The sequence below is a fragment of the Squalius cephalus genome, assembly GCF_949319135.1.
Source record: "Squalius cephalus genome assembly, chromosome: 22".
Taxonomy (NCBI): Eukaryota; Metazoa; Chordata; class Actinopteri; order Cypriniformes; family Leuciscidae; genus Squalius; species Squalius cephalus.
This window is the reverse complement of record NC_137143.1, coordinates 21,474,062-21,490,516: the sequence shown is the minus strand read 5'-3', so window position 1 is coordinate 21,490,516 and position 16,455 is coordinate 21,474,062. Positions and strand designations below refer to the sequence as shown.

Below are 16,455 nucleotides of genomic sequence, written 5' to 3'. Positions count from 1 at the left end.
AGTTGTTAATCAAACTTTGTTAATAGTACAATACACAATACAGAGCAATTACACAACATGTCCCTTAATTATGCAAGATGTTCAGCTCAGATAACATTCGTTTATCACGTTATTCTAAGACATTCGAGCATTTGTGGTCTGTCTATTGGAAACTTGCAGACTTTTGCACAGGAAGTACAAAAGTTAACCCTAAGTCAACCAGCTACATTTGAGGCATGAAGATGAATAAAAGAAAAGTATTAAATATACATTTCAAATGATAATAATGGTAAACACATCAAAATGATAGTAAGAAACACATCTACATGATAATAATGATTTCTTAAAATATGATGATGACATTTGATTAAATGATAAAACATAAGCAAATGATAACTTAAGCAAGAAATATATATATATATATATATATATATATATATATATATATATATATATATATATATATATATATATATATATATATTTCTGATTCATCAGAAAAGGAATGCCGTCTGTCAAGGCAGAAGAAAAATAATTATAAAGTATCATAAAAGTGGTCTAAACCATTTTTTTTTATCTTTTAGATGCCAAATATGGTCATCCTGTGTGAGAGACTCCCATCCTAAATTTAAAAAGGCAGTTTCTTGTACAAAGAGTAAAGACCTAATTATCTGCTTCTTTTTCATCATTGTTAGTGGTTTTCAAAACACCCGATCTAAGTCCTGAGGAGCTTCTTCATTAAAAAAAAAAAAAAGCTGTTTGCATTACTATTTTAGACTTTGCGGCCCCATTGAGGACTAAACCAGCCGCGGTTCGTCGATATGGGGAGGTGGGTTAGAAATATTCATCCAATATCCACTGATTTAATAATAAATTATAAATGTTTTCAGCATTCGGGTTTTATAGACTATTTTAAGTCATAAAGTGAGCAGGATATATTAAAATATAGCGCATGATAGATTCAATATTATATTCGGCAGGCATGTATATTATGATACTAATCGGGGCAGCTGGTCTCGGAGCCATCCCTATAGCTCTACAGCACCCCACCAATTTCCAATGTAAATCTGTGGTGAAAAATGAAACTGCAGGGGCAGATTTCTGGCTGCCCCACTTATTTTCACGTGACCTCAAGTAAACCTCGCTCCAGAACAAGACGCTATCAGACGCTGACGCTATGTCTGCATCAGGTCAGTTACTAGTTTTTATGCCAAAAATCGTTAGGATATTAAGTAAAGTTCATGTTTCATGAAGATATTTTGTAAATTTCCTACCGTAAATATATAAAGCATTTATTTTTGTGAGTGAATGCAGCATAATCGCGAACATAAATGGACAACTTTAAAGGCGATTTTCTCAATGTTTCAATTTTTTTGCACCCTCAGATTCCAGATGTTCAAATAGTTGTATCTCTGTCAAATATTGTTATATCCTAACAAACCATACATCAAAGGAAAGCTTTCAGAAGATGTATAAAGCTCAATTTCCCAAAATTGACCCATGTGACTAGTTTTGTGGTCCAGGCAGGGTCACAAATATGTCCTCATTTGTGTAAAATTACCTCTGCCATTGATCTGACTTATCCTTGTAAGCAAATAATTTCTTATCTTTATTTACATTGGACGGGTAAGTCCAAGGAGGCTTTTATGTCATTCCGCCATTTTGAAAAACTATAATTGCAGAGAGTGACAAAAAGCACTAGCCTACCTCAACGCGTTTCCACAACGCGTTTTCGTTCAGAGCCAGCATCACGTGACTAAAACCAGCTGAAATGGACAAGGAGATCAGTAAGAGGCGCTTGTCACTGCCCTTCATAATGCAGGATCATATGCCGATGGGCATAAGTGGTTCTGCGCTAAGCTGGTTTTGATTGTCAATATAGAGCAATTTTACTCTGGTTCTGTTCCTTTGACTTGCGGCATCCCCCAAGTTTCTTCTCTAGCTCCCATGCTGTTTACTCTTAAAGGTGCTGTATGTAAAATTTTCACTCTATTAAAGCATACAAATACCATAATATGTTTGCATATATTGAGGAAACATGCTTAGTTCACATACTCGTTTCTCTGAAAAACACTTCTACAGCCAGTTATTTTACTTTGAAATGTGCGTTTCCAGGCTGGAATGTTTGTTTTTGTTTTGGTCTGTGATACTGCACAGTGCCAATTTGCCAATTTTCATTGTCCATTGCGCTCATTCCTGTTGCGTGTGCTCAAACCGGCAACCCGTGTGAGCGCTGTCGAGTCTGAGGAGGCGGGGTGGGAGAAACGACGATCTCCGATATTTTGAATTTGGACTGCAGTACCTATTTCGACCACTGTCATTCTTACAGACTGCACCTTTAACTTACTTGACTTTTTTTTGAGAAGTATGATTTTGTCATCTGCATATGGTAAAATTTGTCATTTGTCAAAATTTGTCATCATCATACTGTATGTCATCTGCATATGGTAAATTTGTAAAATAATTTTACCATATGCAGATGACACAGAAATGTATCTTCCTTGCTTGCCTTGTGGATATTATAGCATCGATGTCTTGATAACAAACCAAGATTGTTGTTTTTACCCCTTCTGGTGCCCAGAGAATACCTAACTTACGTTAAGCCTTAGCCTATGTGAAAACTCTTTGGAGTCCTTCTCGAAAGTGCTCTGAAGCTTGAAAGACAAGTTAATCAGGTTGTAAAATCAAGTTTCTATCAATTGCGAGTCTTTGGTGAAAAGTCTTTTTCACTTTTTTAATAATTTTGTAAGAGTAATCTATGCTTTTATCACCTAGCCTATAGGCTTGACTATTGTAACTCTATGTAGCCTTCTTGTCTTCTTTAAATTGCCTTTAGATGGTCCAAAATTCGCTGCGAGAGCTCGAGTGCTCGAAAGTGTGAGCATATTGCCCCTGTTTTACGGCCTTTACACTGGTGTGGTATAGAATTGATTTTAAAGTGCTCTATTGGTTTCTAAGTCTTTAAATGGTTTAGCACCCTGTTGATTAATCACCACCCAATAAGAGCTCTTAGGTCTGTCAATCAGAGGCTTTTAGTTGTTCCTAAAACCAGACTAAATGCGATCTGGCATTTGCTGTAGCCGCTCCTAAACTTTGGAACAGCTTGCCAGTTCAAATCAGAGCTGCAGCCATAGATTTGTCCATCTGTGACTTTGTGCCTGCCTGAATTTGGCGAAATTATTTAGGACAGCGGTAATGGACAATTCCGCTTCCAAACTGTAGGGCGACCGAAGAGGAAAAGTTCCTTAGTGTTGCTTTAAACTCCCTTGCGGACCCCACTGAAAACGTTTTCAGGAGCCATAAAATAGCGATTGTGTGAGGAATAGCAGGAGACTTTTTAAAAAGGATATTTCTTTTGTGTCCAGCACAAGAAATTTGTACAGTTCGCATTTTGAAATGGAACTTCAACACTGCATCTGCATGGTGTCGACGTTATAGGAACACTCTGCATGAACCAGTGCCTGAAGCGCGTGTGAAAACACGGCAATCTTGATTGGCTACTGCAGTCAGGTTGGCTAGAATAGTCACTATACTGTGGGATTTTTATTTTTGTTAAATTGCCCTAATAAAAAGAATAAAAGCAATATTTTGCATGGTTTATTTATAACTGACTCTAAACTGATACAGATCAGTCACAATATGGAATAGCCAAAAATACTCCAATACTGTACAATACACAGACAATGTTGCTCACTTACTAATGTATAATTTTAATGACACCAACAATAAAATAAAAAAATAAAATAATTATCTTCATATTTTCCAGTAAATACATGCAACAGTACATCTTTTGTTTCATATTACAAGAGGTAATTTGCTAAAACAGTTTTTTTTTAGTTTTTTTTTTTTACATCCAACAAAAATTATTGAGCCACTTTTCTATGATAAAGGAGTTGCTTGACTATTGATTAAAATGCCTCACAGGTAAATTAGGCTAATTTTAAAGCAGACTTTTTAAGACACCATGAAATCAAAATTGACTGTTTTTTTTTTTATGAAATATTGCAGTATTTATTATAAATGCTTTATCTGTGCACAGTCATTATCTTTTAAAAATGAATGTGCCCTGTGCCCTCTTAATCTATAATCTAATTAACTTCCCCTCTTGCAGCATCTCTTCTCTTCTTTGATGATACTGTGAAAGCGGGGCAACCTGTCACTCACATGAGATCACAACAATAGCAAATCGCAACCATCCAACCATTCAATCAATTCCAGATGGACAAAATCAATGTCGCCCTACATTTTTTTCTTGTTCGAGAAGCCATTTCACTCTGATATACATCACAATAGGGAAGAAACTACTATCGCAACTTCCGTTTCATGCCGACTTAAAAAAATTATTTAACAGTAACAATCACAACAATGCTAAACATGTATCCAGCAGGCTGTAACCTTATCCTGCAATAAGCTAGTAGAGATTTTAAAACTTGTGCTGAGTTGTCTTTCCATCCATGTTTTTACATTAAATCAGTAAGTTACTCCTAAGGCACTGCCACAGAGTTAGGAGACTTGCACTTCCTAATGTAATGAAAATGATAATCTGTGATGGTCGTGTTGCCCCAGAATGATTTAAAATGGCAGGGGTGCACCACGTAATATTTGTCATACCTCCAGTACAGCTATAAAAGGAGTTAAGGGAATCCATTCTGTGATAAAGTCCATCTGATCTATTCGTACAGAACTGACTTCCCAGTGCTGTGAGAGAGCTGAGAGTTTTCACACATGTTGGCGGTGAAGAGCCCTTCCCAACTGTTGCAAAAGTGTTGTTGGGAGTGCTGGTGCTTGTAGCCATGGAAGCATACAATTCATCATTTGCTCCTGTTGCAAATAAATAAATGTATTTCAGAATCCGATCATAAATAACCATAAAAAAAATGAATAATAGTCAATTTATTTATAAAAATCTCACCAAGTATCAACCATTTCTTCAGGTTGTTAACTAAAGGATAATTGCCTTGTCCACAGAAATTTCCAGAAAAGTCATCCAAGTCGAGAGCCCATACAAACGCACCTCCAAAGCTATGTTCCTGTAAGTATTTTATCTTAACAATACAAGGCAGTGCTGTTATTTGTCATGTTAAAATAATCTTTAAGTTTAGAAGTAACAGTATTACGTGACTTAATTGAAATTTACCTTAATCTCAAAGCTCCTCAGATTGTCAAATCCCACCCAGTCACTGCCTTTAACAGAAAAAGGAACTTTCTGGTCTTCAAGCCACTGTACTACGCCACCATTTAGGAAAAGACATATCTTGAAAAAAGAAAATATTCCTTAATTGATATCACTGACAAGCATTTGCAAGCCGTTAGTTTCTGTCCAGAAATGATGTTTCCATTTACTTCAAAGTAAGACCACAGGCCCATCTCTTGTGTATAAGGTCCAGGAGAAGCAAAGTTAATGGCTGGAGATCCCACTCCATTCTGAGAGGAGGCGAGGATGAAGGAACGTCCATATGTGGCAAAGCCCATCAACAACTTCTTGGCAGGAGCTCCCTGGAATCTCCAGTATTGCAGGGCAAAATCCTGCATGAAAGATGAAATTATGCAAACTACACAGTACCAAATTAAAGTTATTCACTGTCTTGAAACCCATGTGCTCAATGTCAATCACTGTGCTTACGGTGTTTGAGTCAATATTTTCCTCGTCATGGACAGCACTGTACAAAGGACTGTGATGTCTCACAATACCATCTTTAAACGTATGAAAATCAAATGTCTTGACGCTAATAAAGTCCAAATACCTGTAAAAAAAATATTTCCACATTTTTTAATTGTTTTCAACTGCCATTTTTAAAATGATCATTAGAAAGGATTGACATGGAATGACATGATGTTCTTACTTTGAGATCTCTTGAATTTTGTAGCTCCTTTCAATGACTTCTTTCTGTGCTGAAACAGTTGCTGTTAGAATCAGTCTCGCATCTTTGTGTGACTGGCTTTCAGCTAGAAATGCCTCGTGAAGTTCCTAAAGTTTCACAAAAGTTTTTTGGAAAGGGGTTTTATTTAGTCCTTTAGCAAGTTGTATTTTTGGGATTTAGGATAAGATTTAAAAAAAACAATTGCCAATATATTGCCCAATTATGGTTTGATTTCCATCCTTGTACACTATCGTCCAAAAGTGTGTTTTTTTAAAGATAATACTAATACTTTTATTTAGCAAGGATGTATTAAATTGATCAAAAGTGACAGTAAAGACCATTTATAATGTTACAAAAGATTTATATTTCAAATAAATGCTTTAAACTTTCTATTCATCCAATAATTTTATGTTATTTTAAATTGTAATAATATTTCACAATATTACAGTTTTTACTGTATTTGATCAAATAAATGCAGCCTTGGTGAGCATAACAGACTTTTTTTTTTCTTCAAAATCCATAAAAAAAATTCTACCGACCCCAAATGTTTGTAGGGTAGTGTAATTTATGTACCACTAAAATTTCACACAGATAAGTTGTCTCTCTGACCTCTTATGATCCATTGGAAAACTCTTGCAACCCTATTTGAAAACATATTATTAGTTTTAACCTTGCACAGAAGTGTGAATTTCAACTTATCTTCCGGACGCGTCTCTGGAGTGCCCTTGTGTTCCCAGTCCAAATCCAGCCCATCAAAGTTATACTTCCTCAGAAATTCTATAGAAGACTTGATAAATGCCTGACGGTTTGTCCAGTTGGACAACATATTGGAGAATCTGGTGTGAACATGAAAATGTATGGCTGCTTATTTAACTGGTAATGTGGCTTACAAATATTTCAGATTAATTGCAAAATGGCTTTTTGAAGGAAAATGAAAAATGTTTTTGTTTTTAAAAAAGAACGTTTTTATAAGATATAAAAATGGTATGTTACCAGTAGAGGGCAACTTTTACTCAGAAACACAGAAGGAACACTTACTGGCTTGAATCTTGGTCTCTGACAGACAACAAGGTTTTCAACCTAGGATTTCTTTAGAAATGAAACAAACATTTTAAGAGTCTTTGTCACATAGCAGATCATTTGACAAATCAAATATAAATAAGACTAGAAACATGTAGCATGAGCTACAAACATACTTGTTCTTAAGTGCATTGAAGGTCGAATAAAGAGCCACATCATTCCACTCACTTGCAGCTATGTTATTGGCATAGTTTATAATGGCAAATGCATAGATCAAATGAGTACACAAGTTCGGGTCCACATTCTCGGGAAGGTACCTAGCAGTTCCTGCTCTGTACTGAGACCAGTTTGTGAAGTAACACACCAGTCTTGAACAAGTTACTGAGAAAAAGAGTATAAAGATACAAATATGTCAGCAGTAATTCTTTGGTGATGTAATTTGAATGAATAATCTTTCACGCAGTGGATTGAAAATCACCCTACCGAACTGAAAGAGCAAATTCAGGCCTGACAAAAAATGGAATAAGATCATTAGTAGATGCTTTTACATGAGATACATATTTTAAGAAACATATTCAAAGACAAAAATACCTGTTAATTGCGTTATTCCCCTGTTCATTTTGTTGCTGCAACATGTCCCTTTAGTTTCGAGTGATGGGGAACTCCGCATGAAGTAAAGTGAAGGGTGGGGAGAAAGATGGGGAGGGCTACACACATGTATAACATGACACTAAATGTCAGCCAAGATTTTTCTGGCCTTTTTTCTGGCCTTTAAAAAAAACTGGATTTCTATCAGATTTGGCCAATCAAGATTTACTTGATTGTAGTAACAGACCAATCAAGATTCATTTATTACACAATTTACTTTTAATAGAGTTTTTTTTTCTTTGACAGACACAATAAGATTTAGTGTATCTCTCATGGTGGAATCACGGTGTGCATGTCCATTCCCTTGAGGCTGTTCACAATAGATTGAAATGGAATGCAATTCAAAACACTTGAGAATACAAAGAAAACTTCAAGCTACTTTATTGACCTGAGATTGTGAGGAAAATGTGAATGCATAAATCTTACAAATAGGCCTACATTTTATAGTAGCCTAAATAAAAGTGTGCCAATAATTAAAGCTCTTCACATTCAAACACAAACACCATAAATATGGTATATCTTATCTTGTCAGATACTTGTTACTGTACCTTATCTTAAAAAAACAGATCCTAACTGACCTATTTTCAATTTCACCTCAAGCTCTGTACCATTATTACTTTATTGAAACTAGAAACTAGTGTAACTAAACTGCAGTATCGTTGCTTAAGTCACAGAATGTGTCATCACAAACATGATATGTTTCAGGCCAGTGGAAATTTGCCATGTGGATATATAAAGATTTATCTCATTATCCTCAACAGCCATAGGATGAACTGACACATTGCTTCTGTAAGATCATATAAGAGCATTATGAGGCTAGATCAGCAACTTCTTGCTAATATTTATGATAGTATGTACTCAGTGTTTCGCAAGACAGTTACATCAGGTCACTGTTCAATCAGATAGGGGTACATTTGTTCTTTGTAGTTTACCTTATTTTTGGTGGCGGGTGTAGACAAAGACAAGGGTCCAGACAGGGACAAGGGTCATACAGGTCCCAATGCTGTGATGAAATGAGCACAGCAATAAAATTAAGAACAAAATCACTTAAACGAGCACGCCTTGAGATCCCAGCTAGGAAATATGTTCTAAGAACGTTTTGCTAATGTTCATATTAAGTTATGAAATGCTATTTCTGAATGTTCTCCGGATGTTCAAAATGTCCAGTTATTTTGAAAACGTTTTAAAAACATTTTTTCTTGGTTATGCAAACATTAAGAGAACTTTCCGAATGATCATTTTGCAAATATTAAAGTTAGTTTTGAATGTTCTCTGAAATGTTCTCAAAAATGCTGGATGAAAACGTTTAGAGAACATTATTAAAGACATAACTTTGAACAAATATTTTATTAACATTACTAGAAGAATGTTTGTTCATAAATTTGAGACATCCTTGCCAGAATGCTATTCAAAGTTCTGAGAGCGTTTCCTGTTAGCTGGGACAATATAAAAGTATTAATACTAATATTAATAAAATAATAATACAATGTTTCTACCATATATGTTTTGATTGTTTGAAATTGATTTAGTTTAGTCTTTATGTTCTGATTTCATCATACCTCCCTCTTTATTTTGATTTATATTTCATTCTGAAGCAAGTATATTGACATAAATATTTATTTCATTCATGGCAATGTGCATTTTAATATAACAAGTATTGTCTTCTCAAACAGTGATTCTCCAGCAATGGTCACACATGTTGTTGGTTCAAATTATACTTTCAGATTCAGATTTGTTCCATGCCTCCTGTTTTGTCAATGAATTTTAACAACCCTGTTAAGAAAAATGTATGCATGCAGGGAGTTATTTTTTGTATTATATTATTTACATGTTGTATTACTTATTAGTGTCATATCCACCATGATTTATAGGCCTATTACAGGCTCCAGTACTCATGTAAAATGTTTGCTATTTTCATACAAACCCAATATTAAAGTCACCATCAAATCAAGATTGACCGTTCTTATTTTTTATATGAAATAATGCAGCATATATTATACATGATTTATCCTTGCACATCATCATTATTATTTTTAATTCACATGCCCTTATAAATTTAAATCAAAATAACTTTCCCTCCCTCTTGCAGCAACATCTCTTCTCTGATGACATGTTTACTGGCGTGAGGGCGGGACATCCTGTCACTCACATGACATCACTGCAATAGCAAACCACAACCATCCAATCAATTCCCAATGGACAAAATCAAGCCCCGCCCTTCTTTTTTCTTGTTCGAGAAGCAGTTTTTTACTCGGATATGCCACAATAGGGAAGAAAAGACTATCACAGCTTCAGTTTCATGTCAACTTTAAGGCCTGAAACATACTTTCTGCAAGTACGCGAACAGAGATGAGATGATTCCAATATGGAGGACTAAGGACACAAATAAATAAATCATTACATTTTTGTCATTTATATATTGAAATATAGCCTATTGACAAAGTTTTTCAGCAAGAATAAATAGCAGTTGACCTAGAAGAGAGAACTGACTGTAAATGGAGTTATTTATGCTAATTTTCCACTGAGTTAGCTTCTCTTTGCTCCTGAGACTCAGTTTGCACTCTAAGCTAACCCAGATTATTGTTAAAGATTATTATTGGAACACTGAAGAGGGAAGCTGGAAGAATCCGCTTGTTAAATCATGACATACTGAATACTGATTGCATTTCAAAGGCTCCACTCTAAGCCGTTTGTGAACACTATTCATTTATAGCACAACTTTAAGGTAAGCGTTTAAAAACCCGGACACCAATATTTTGCCAATGAAAAGATTTTGTGTGTGAGGTTAGATCATGATTTTTCAGTAGTTCTTCCTGCACCACACTTGTTATTGTTATCAGCCTTCATTTTTCATCACGAATAAAAGACATTCTTTGTGCAACCAAATCCAGGCCTGTAAGATAAATGACACTGAATCCTGAATCGTGCGTTGATGCTGACAGTTTGACATGAGAAGAAAGCAACACAAAACAGGAGAATTCTGACCTCATAGTTTCATCATGCAGTAGGGAATCAAAACAAGATAGCCGGTAGACAAACACTAATTGTGGTTATATTTAGATTTTAGAACCAGAGGAAAAGTAGAGTTCTTGGCAAAATGTTATAGACATCAATAGTATTTGTATATATGTCAGTCAATGGCATGAACTGCTCTTTATTTGATCAAATACACATTACTATAATTTCTACAAATCTGGCTTCAGCTGAACATTCTACTAGATTAAAATGTGTTAAAATGAAATGGCTAAATCCATATTAAAATAGCAGACTTAGCATGCACACTTTACCAAAGCAGTTCTAATTATTAATCTTATCTATGAAGCTTCACACAAATTATGCTAAATAGGACAAAGGTTTTTTTTATTTACACGTGTTATTCTCATTTAAGTCCATAGTTTACAGGAGATAGCCATATCTTACACCATCCTAATAAAGCATCCCATATTAGGATGACATAGACAACACCCAACTCCTATAAAAACCTTAGGGTTTTGATGCCCGTCCTCACATTTTCCTGAGGTACCCCAGGTATGTAACCATCAGGGAATTTCTATATTGAGAATTCAACTTCAGGTTTATTTCTGCTATTAGTTTATTGTAATTAATGAAACTGATCTTTGTTTCTTATAGAAAATTGGCAATAAAATGGGGAAGCTTACACTTATAGCAGGTAAGAAATTATATACATACACTGCGAAGTGGAATTTAAAGTACAATTAATTATTTTATATTTGTCATTTACCTGATATTATTGCATATTCTAGGTTTGGGTTTGGTGCTCTGCCATGTTGGTGAGTCATTGAGTATTTATTAAATCACATTTTCATATTTATCTCTTCTTTTAAATTAAATATCTATATTTGATTGCAATGTTGAGAAGAGAGGTTATATCGCAAATGCATTTGAGTGTGTAAATGTCTAAGAGCTTCTTTGTGTATCCATAACCAGCCTTCTCCATGGAAATGGGCTGCTACTTCACCAACTGGTCCCAGTACAGACCTGGAATTGGAAAGTATACACCTGCAAATGTCGACCCTTTCCTTTGTACACACCTTTTCTATGCTTTCGCAATGATCAACCATGCCAACGAGCTCATCACATATGAGTGGAACGATGAGACTCTCTACAAAGCCTTCAATGAACTCAAGAACAGGTATTAGTTGAAATATCACTTTTAACACTTTCAGATGCTGAAATTCTTGAATAATTTACAATGTTTTTTGTGAGTTGTTTTACAAAACAAATACCAAAAAAGTAAGAAATGAACACTGCAGAAACACTGCAACAAAAAAAAAAAGAAAAAAAAATCTATATATATAATCCTAAAGTATATCCATTATCCTCACAGAAATCCTACTCTTAAGACTCTCTTGGCTGTTGGTGGATGGAACTTTGGTTCATCACAGTAAGTATTCTGTTTTGTTTTAGTCTTTTTTTGTCATGTCATTTTCACATTTGAGCAGCTGTTAAATGGTTGAACTGAAATGCATTTTAAAATTCATCTTAGGTTCTCCATCATGGTGTCCAATGCAGCAAACCGTCAGACGTTCATTCAGTCTTCCATCAAATTCCTGAGGACTTATGGGTTTGATGGTATGGACTTGGACTGGGAATACCCTGGATCAAGAGGAAGTCCGCCTGAAGACAAAGAAAGATTCACACTGCTGTGCAAGGTGGGTCTGATTATAACCCAGTGTCTTTTTAAGCAAATATGGTGCTGCACTTTATTTATTTAATCTCTTATGTACTTATGTTTATTTATCTATGTTGGTCTTCACAGGAACTTCTTGAGGCTTATGAGGCCGAGGGCAAAGCTACTGGCAAACAGAGACTGATGCTGTCTGCTGCTGTTCCAGCTGGTAAAGGCACAATTGATGCTGGATTTGAGATCGCTGAGGTTGCCAAGTAAGTATGACAACATTGAATCATGACATTTGCAAATTGGCAGAGCACTGAGGTGAAAGTAAGTAGTAGCATGACATGTTTTAAACCCCTCCTAATATTTTTTTTCCAGATACCTGGACTTCATCAATGTGATGACTTATGACTTCCATGGAACTTGGGAAAGATTCACAGGACACAACAGCCCCCTGTACCAAGGCTCAAAGGACGAGGGAGACCTGGTCTACTTCAATACCGTAAGAACTGATTTACTGTGACTCAAAGAAGGTGAAAACAAATAACGATTTTTTTTAATTCCTCCATTTTAAAATGATGACTCTACTCCTCTTTCAGGATTACGCTATGACCTATTGGAGAGACAACGGTACCCCTGTGGAGAAACTCAGAATGGGTTTCGCAACATACGGCCGCACATTCCGTCTGACATCTACAGATACTGAGGTTGGAGCCCCAGCTAGTGGACCTGCTTCAGCTGGAACCTACACTCGCGAGGCTGGATTCTGGTCTTACTATGAGGTGGGAGATTTGGAAAAGCCATTTTGTCCAAAATGGAAAACAAATGGAATATATTCATTCATATTCATAAGTGTCTTTTAAACAATCTCAACATCTAATACTGTCAATTAATATGCCAATGTCTTTATAGATCTGTGGCTTCCTAGAGGGAACAACAATCCAGTGGATTGAGGATCAGAAGGTGCCCTATGCCACAAAGAACAGCGAGTGGGTTGGATTTGACACCAAGGAGAGTTTCGAAACTAAGGTACTTTTGAGTTTTTACTGGAGTTGGATTTCGTTGTAACCGTTTGCCAGCAACTGACTAACAAATCACTTTTTTCCTTTTATTTTATAGGTCCGTTATCTAAAAGACAAGAAATTTGGTGGAGCCTTCGTGTGGGCGCTTGATCTGGATGACTTTGCTGGACAGTTCTGTAATCAGGGGAACCATCCTCTCATGGGCCATCTGCGCAATCTTCTGGATATCGGTAAATAAATAATCGCCAAGACTGGTTGTATTTGAAGAAAAGAAAACAATAAAAACTAATGCTTAATTAATATGCTTTTTCCAGAACTGCCTCCTATGCCTTCAACCACCACCCCCAAACCTGGACAAACAACCACCAGCCCCAAACCTGGACAAACAACCACAAAAACCACCACAACTACCACCACCACCACTCATGCTCCAGGATCAGGATTCTGTAACGGGAAGCCAGATGGACTTTATCCTCACCCTGAAGATTCCAACAAATATTATAACTGTGCTGGAGGCAATACCTTTTTGGACCGCTGTGCTGTAGGCACCGTGTTTGATGATAGCTGTAAATGCTGTGTTTGGCCCAAGCATCACTAATGTAGAATCTTCTGAAAAACATCTGCAAATTGTGAAACAGGATGCACACAAATGACAATAAACATCAACTGTTTCATGTAATGGATCATTAGTGTAAACTGAACATATGTCTCGACTGTGTTACATCTTCATTCCATCTGGGTGTAGTTTGTAAGTGTAAGTACCTTTTTTTAAATGACACCTTTCTAAATCTGGTTATTGTTCATTTTGTCCTTGTTTAGAACAAATGAATAAACTGACTTGGAAGAGAACTCTATGGAATTTTTTTTTTTTTTTTCTGTGACTGATGTAAGTACACTGTTCCACAATCTCACTCATATAAAAAACAACACGTAAAATCAAACATTTATCAAAGAAAAACAGCAAATTAAAAATATAGACTACAGGCCATTGGATGCATTGCAGATAAAAAAAAAAAAAAATCAATTCATCATCATTGAATCAGTCAGGATTTAGGGAGGTGTTGTTTGGATTCTTTTTTCCCCTATATCAGAGCAGGATCTTTATGAGTTTGTTCAACAGCTGAAGCGTTCCAGTTCATACATGTGGTTCCTATAAGACTGTTTGAGGAAGTTATTGAGACTTTAGGTCTAGTTCCATTGTCTATAGTGAATAGCGCTCTTGTGTCTGGATGTGTTCCAGCATGTGACAGTTCAACCAATTCTGAAGAAGCCCTCATTAGATCCTGCAGTTGCTATACCAACTATATACCAATATCAAAATTACCTTTTATTTCAAAAATAGTAGAAAAAGTAGTAGAAGAAACTCTTGGAGTTTATGATTGAATCAATATTTGTGAGAAATTTCAGTCAGGCTTCAGATAAAACCATAGTAAAGAAATTACCCTTTTAAGAGTAACTGAATTACTGATGGCAGAGGATGCTGGATAGTGCTCTGTTTTAATATAGTTAGATTTGACTGCAGCTTTTGATACAGTTGGTCATTCAATCTTAAATTATACATTACATAGATGGGTGGGTGTTTCAGAGAGGGCATTGGACTGGTTTTATTCTTATTGATAAATAGAACATTTGTAGTGTCAGTTGGAGTTGATTTACCCTCCCCTTCTAATGTGGTGTTCTGCAAGGCTCCCTGTTGGGACCAATTTTGTTTTTAATTAATGTTACCTCTTGGATCCGTAATCTGGAAACATCATATAAATTTTCACTGCTTTACAGATGATTTACAGTTATGTTTATCACTGCAATTCAATGATCTGACAAGCTTAGATGTCCTCCAAGAGTGCTTAGCATATGAAGAACATTATCATTCAGTTTTATATATATATTTCCAGTAGTGGGATTGAAGTTACCCTTACTGTTATCTATAAGCTAGTGTGCTTCAAAACAATTACAAAATTCACATTTAGAAGACCAAACCCAATGTTAAAAAAAATTAGGTTGATGTCAGAATCCAACATCAGATTAATGTTAATCTCTGAGGTCAACCCGACTTTCATTTCCAACCAAAATGCAACCCCTGCAACCAAAATCATCCACTGACTGACGTTACTTCTACTCAAGGACCTTGACAGAAATGTAGTGGAGTAAAAAGTACGATATTTGTCTTTCAAATATAGTAAAGTTAAAGTAAAAAGTTATAATTATAATCAAGCGTAGCGTTAGTTCTGGCAGGTCACGTTAGTCAAGCTCACATCAGCTGACCCTCAGCTGATCCACATCTACCTATAGGAATACAACGCCTATCACCATATACATATATAAGATCCTTCAGTATTATCAGCAGCTATCGCGTTTCTCAGGAGCTAATTACCCTCCTCCATCCCCAGCTCCTCCTCTCGCCCAGTCAGGATTTGGCATTCTGATTCCCCTTGAATCAGAATAAATTCTCGAATTATGTTGTATTTTAAAATCTTGAATTAAATATATTTGCAAACTTTTATGTTGGTTCTGTTCTGTTTAACCCAAGGGGGGTTATTGCTGCTCTCCCTGCTCTTATCCATGCTAGGCTGCATAGATGCGCAGGGAGTTCTCGCCCAGAACTGAACCATACCGCCAATCCAAACTGTATGCTAATTGTCAATCGTATATGACGGTAGTGGTCCTGACAGAACTCAAGTAAATTATAGATACTCAAAAAGTGTACTTAAGTACAGTACTCAAGTAAATGTACTTTGTTACTGTCCACCTCTGGAAACAGTTAGATGTCTCAGATCTTCTAGTCATGTTGGCTGTTCCAGGATCCAGATATAAAACAAAAGGTGACAGAGTTTTTGCAGTGAAGGCTCCAATATTACGGAATTGACTGCCAATGGATATAGATATGTGCAATCTGTGCAATATTACATTGTGAAGTCTTTTTTGTGTTTTGGATCCTTTGGTTTTTGTAGTATTTTGTATTTGTTGTATTATGTCTGGCGGATGTATTTTAAAAAGCTCTTCATGCATTTTTACCTTTTGTAAAGCACAGTAAATAACTTTAAAAGTGCTATATAAATACAATTTATTATTATAAACTGTCAAATATTGTTGAAATGATTACGATCAAAACTGTAATAATTCCCTAACATGTTCATTGTGTCTGCTTAACTTAATACATGGTTTACTAACCACATAACTTGTATTATCTTAGCTGTATATTACTGTCAAATGGACATTACTTTGACGAGAAGTCTAATTAGCTAAGCACCTCAATTCATAACATCCATTTTCTGCTTTAGATTAAGCCTGA

General features: G+C 35.7%; 2 protein-coding genes across 2 annotated transcripts; one reads left to right on the top strand and one right to left on the bottom strand.

The window, feature by feature from the left end:
• Positions 1-4,444: 4,444 nt before the first annotated feature.
• On the bottom strand, positions 4,445-7,488 carry ovgp1 (oviductal glycoprotein 1; the record flags this gene model as incomplete). The annotated part of the gene is made up of 11 exons (XM_079857933.1): positions 7,452-7,488; positions 7,344-7,367; positions 7,037-7,241; positions 6,879-6,929; positions 6,511-6,676; positions 5,823-5,947; positions 5,603-5,723; positions 5,323-5,505; positions 5,117-5,233; positions 4,892-5,024; positions 4,445-4,800 (listed from the first exon to the last, which is right to left on the bottom strand). The coding sequence occupies exons 1-11, from the start codon at positions 7,477-7,479 to the stop codon at positions 4,445-4,447; spliced, it is 1,509 nt and encodes a 502-aa protein (XP_079714059.1). The 5' UTR covers positions 7,480-7,488.
• A 3,408-nt stretch (positions 7,489-10,896) lies between these two features.
• LOC307150025 (acidic mammalian chitinase-like) lies at positions 10,897-13,844 on the top strand. Its single transcript, XM_079856765.1, has 12 exons — positions 10,897-11,036; positions 11,139-11,178; positions 11,273-11,299; positions 11,457-11,661; positions 11,857-11,913; positions 12,016-12,181; positions 12,289-12,413; positions 12,523-12,646; positions 12,744-12,926; positions 13,057-13,173; positions 13,264-13,396; positions 13,481-13,844. Exons 2-12 carry the CDS (start codon positions 11,154-11,156, stop codon positions 13,762-13,764), a joined length of 1,446 nt encoding a protein of 481 aa, XP_079712891.1. The 5' UTR covers positions 10,897-11,036; positions 11,139-11,153; the 3' UTR covers positions 13,765-13,844.
• Positions 13,845-16,455: the final 2,611 nt, after the last annotated feature.

Coding starts and splice junctions, on each gene's coding strand:
- LOC307150025 (XM_079856765.1), top strand. CDS start 11,154: ATGGGGAAGCTTACACTTATAGCAG. Junction 11,179..11,272: donor GAAGCTTACACTTATAGCAG/GTAAGAAATTAT, acceptor TGCATATTCTAG/GTTTGGGTTTGGTGCTCTGC. Junction 12,182..12,288: donor GATTCACACTGCTGTGCAAG/GTGGGTCTGATT, acceptor TGGTCTTCACAG/GAACTTCTTGAGGCTTATGA.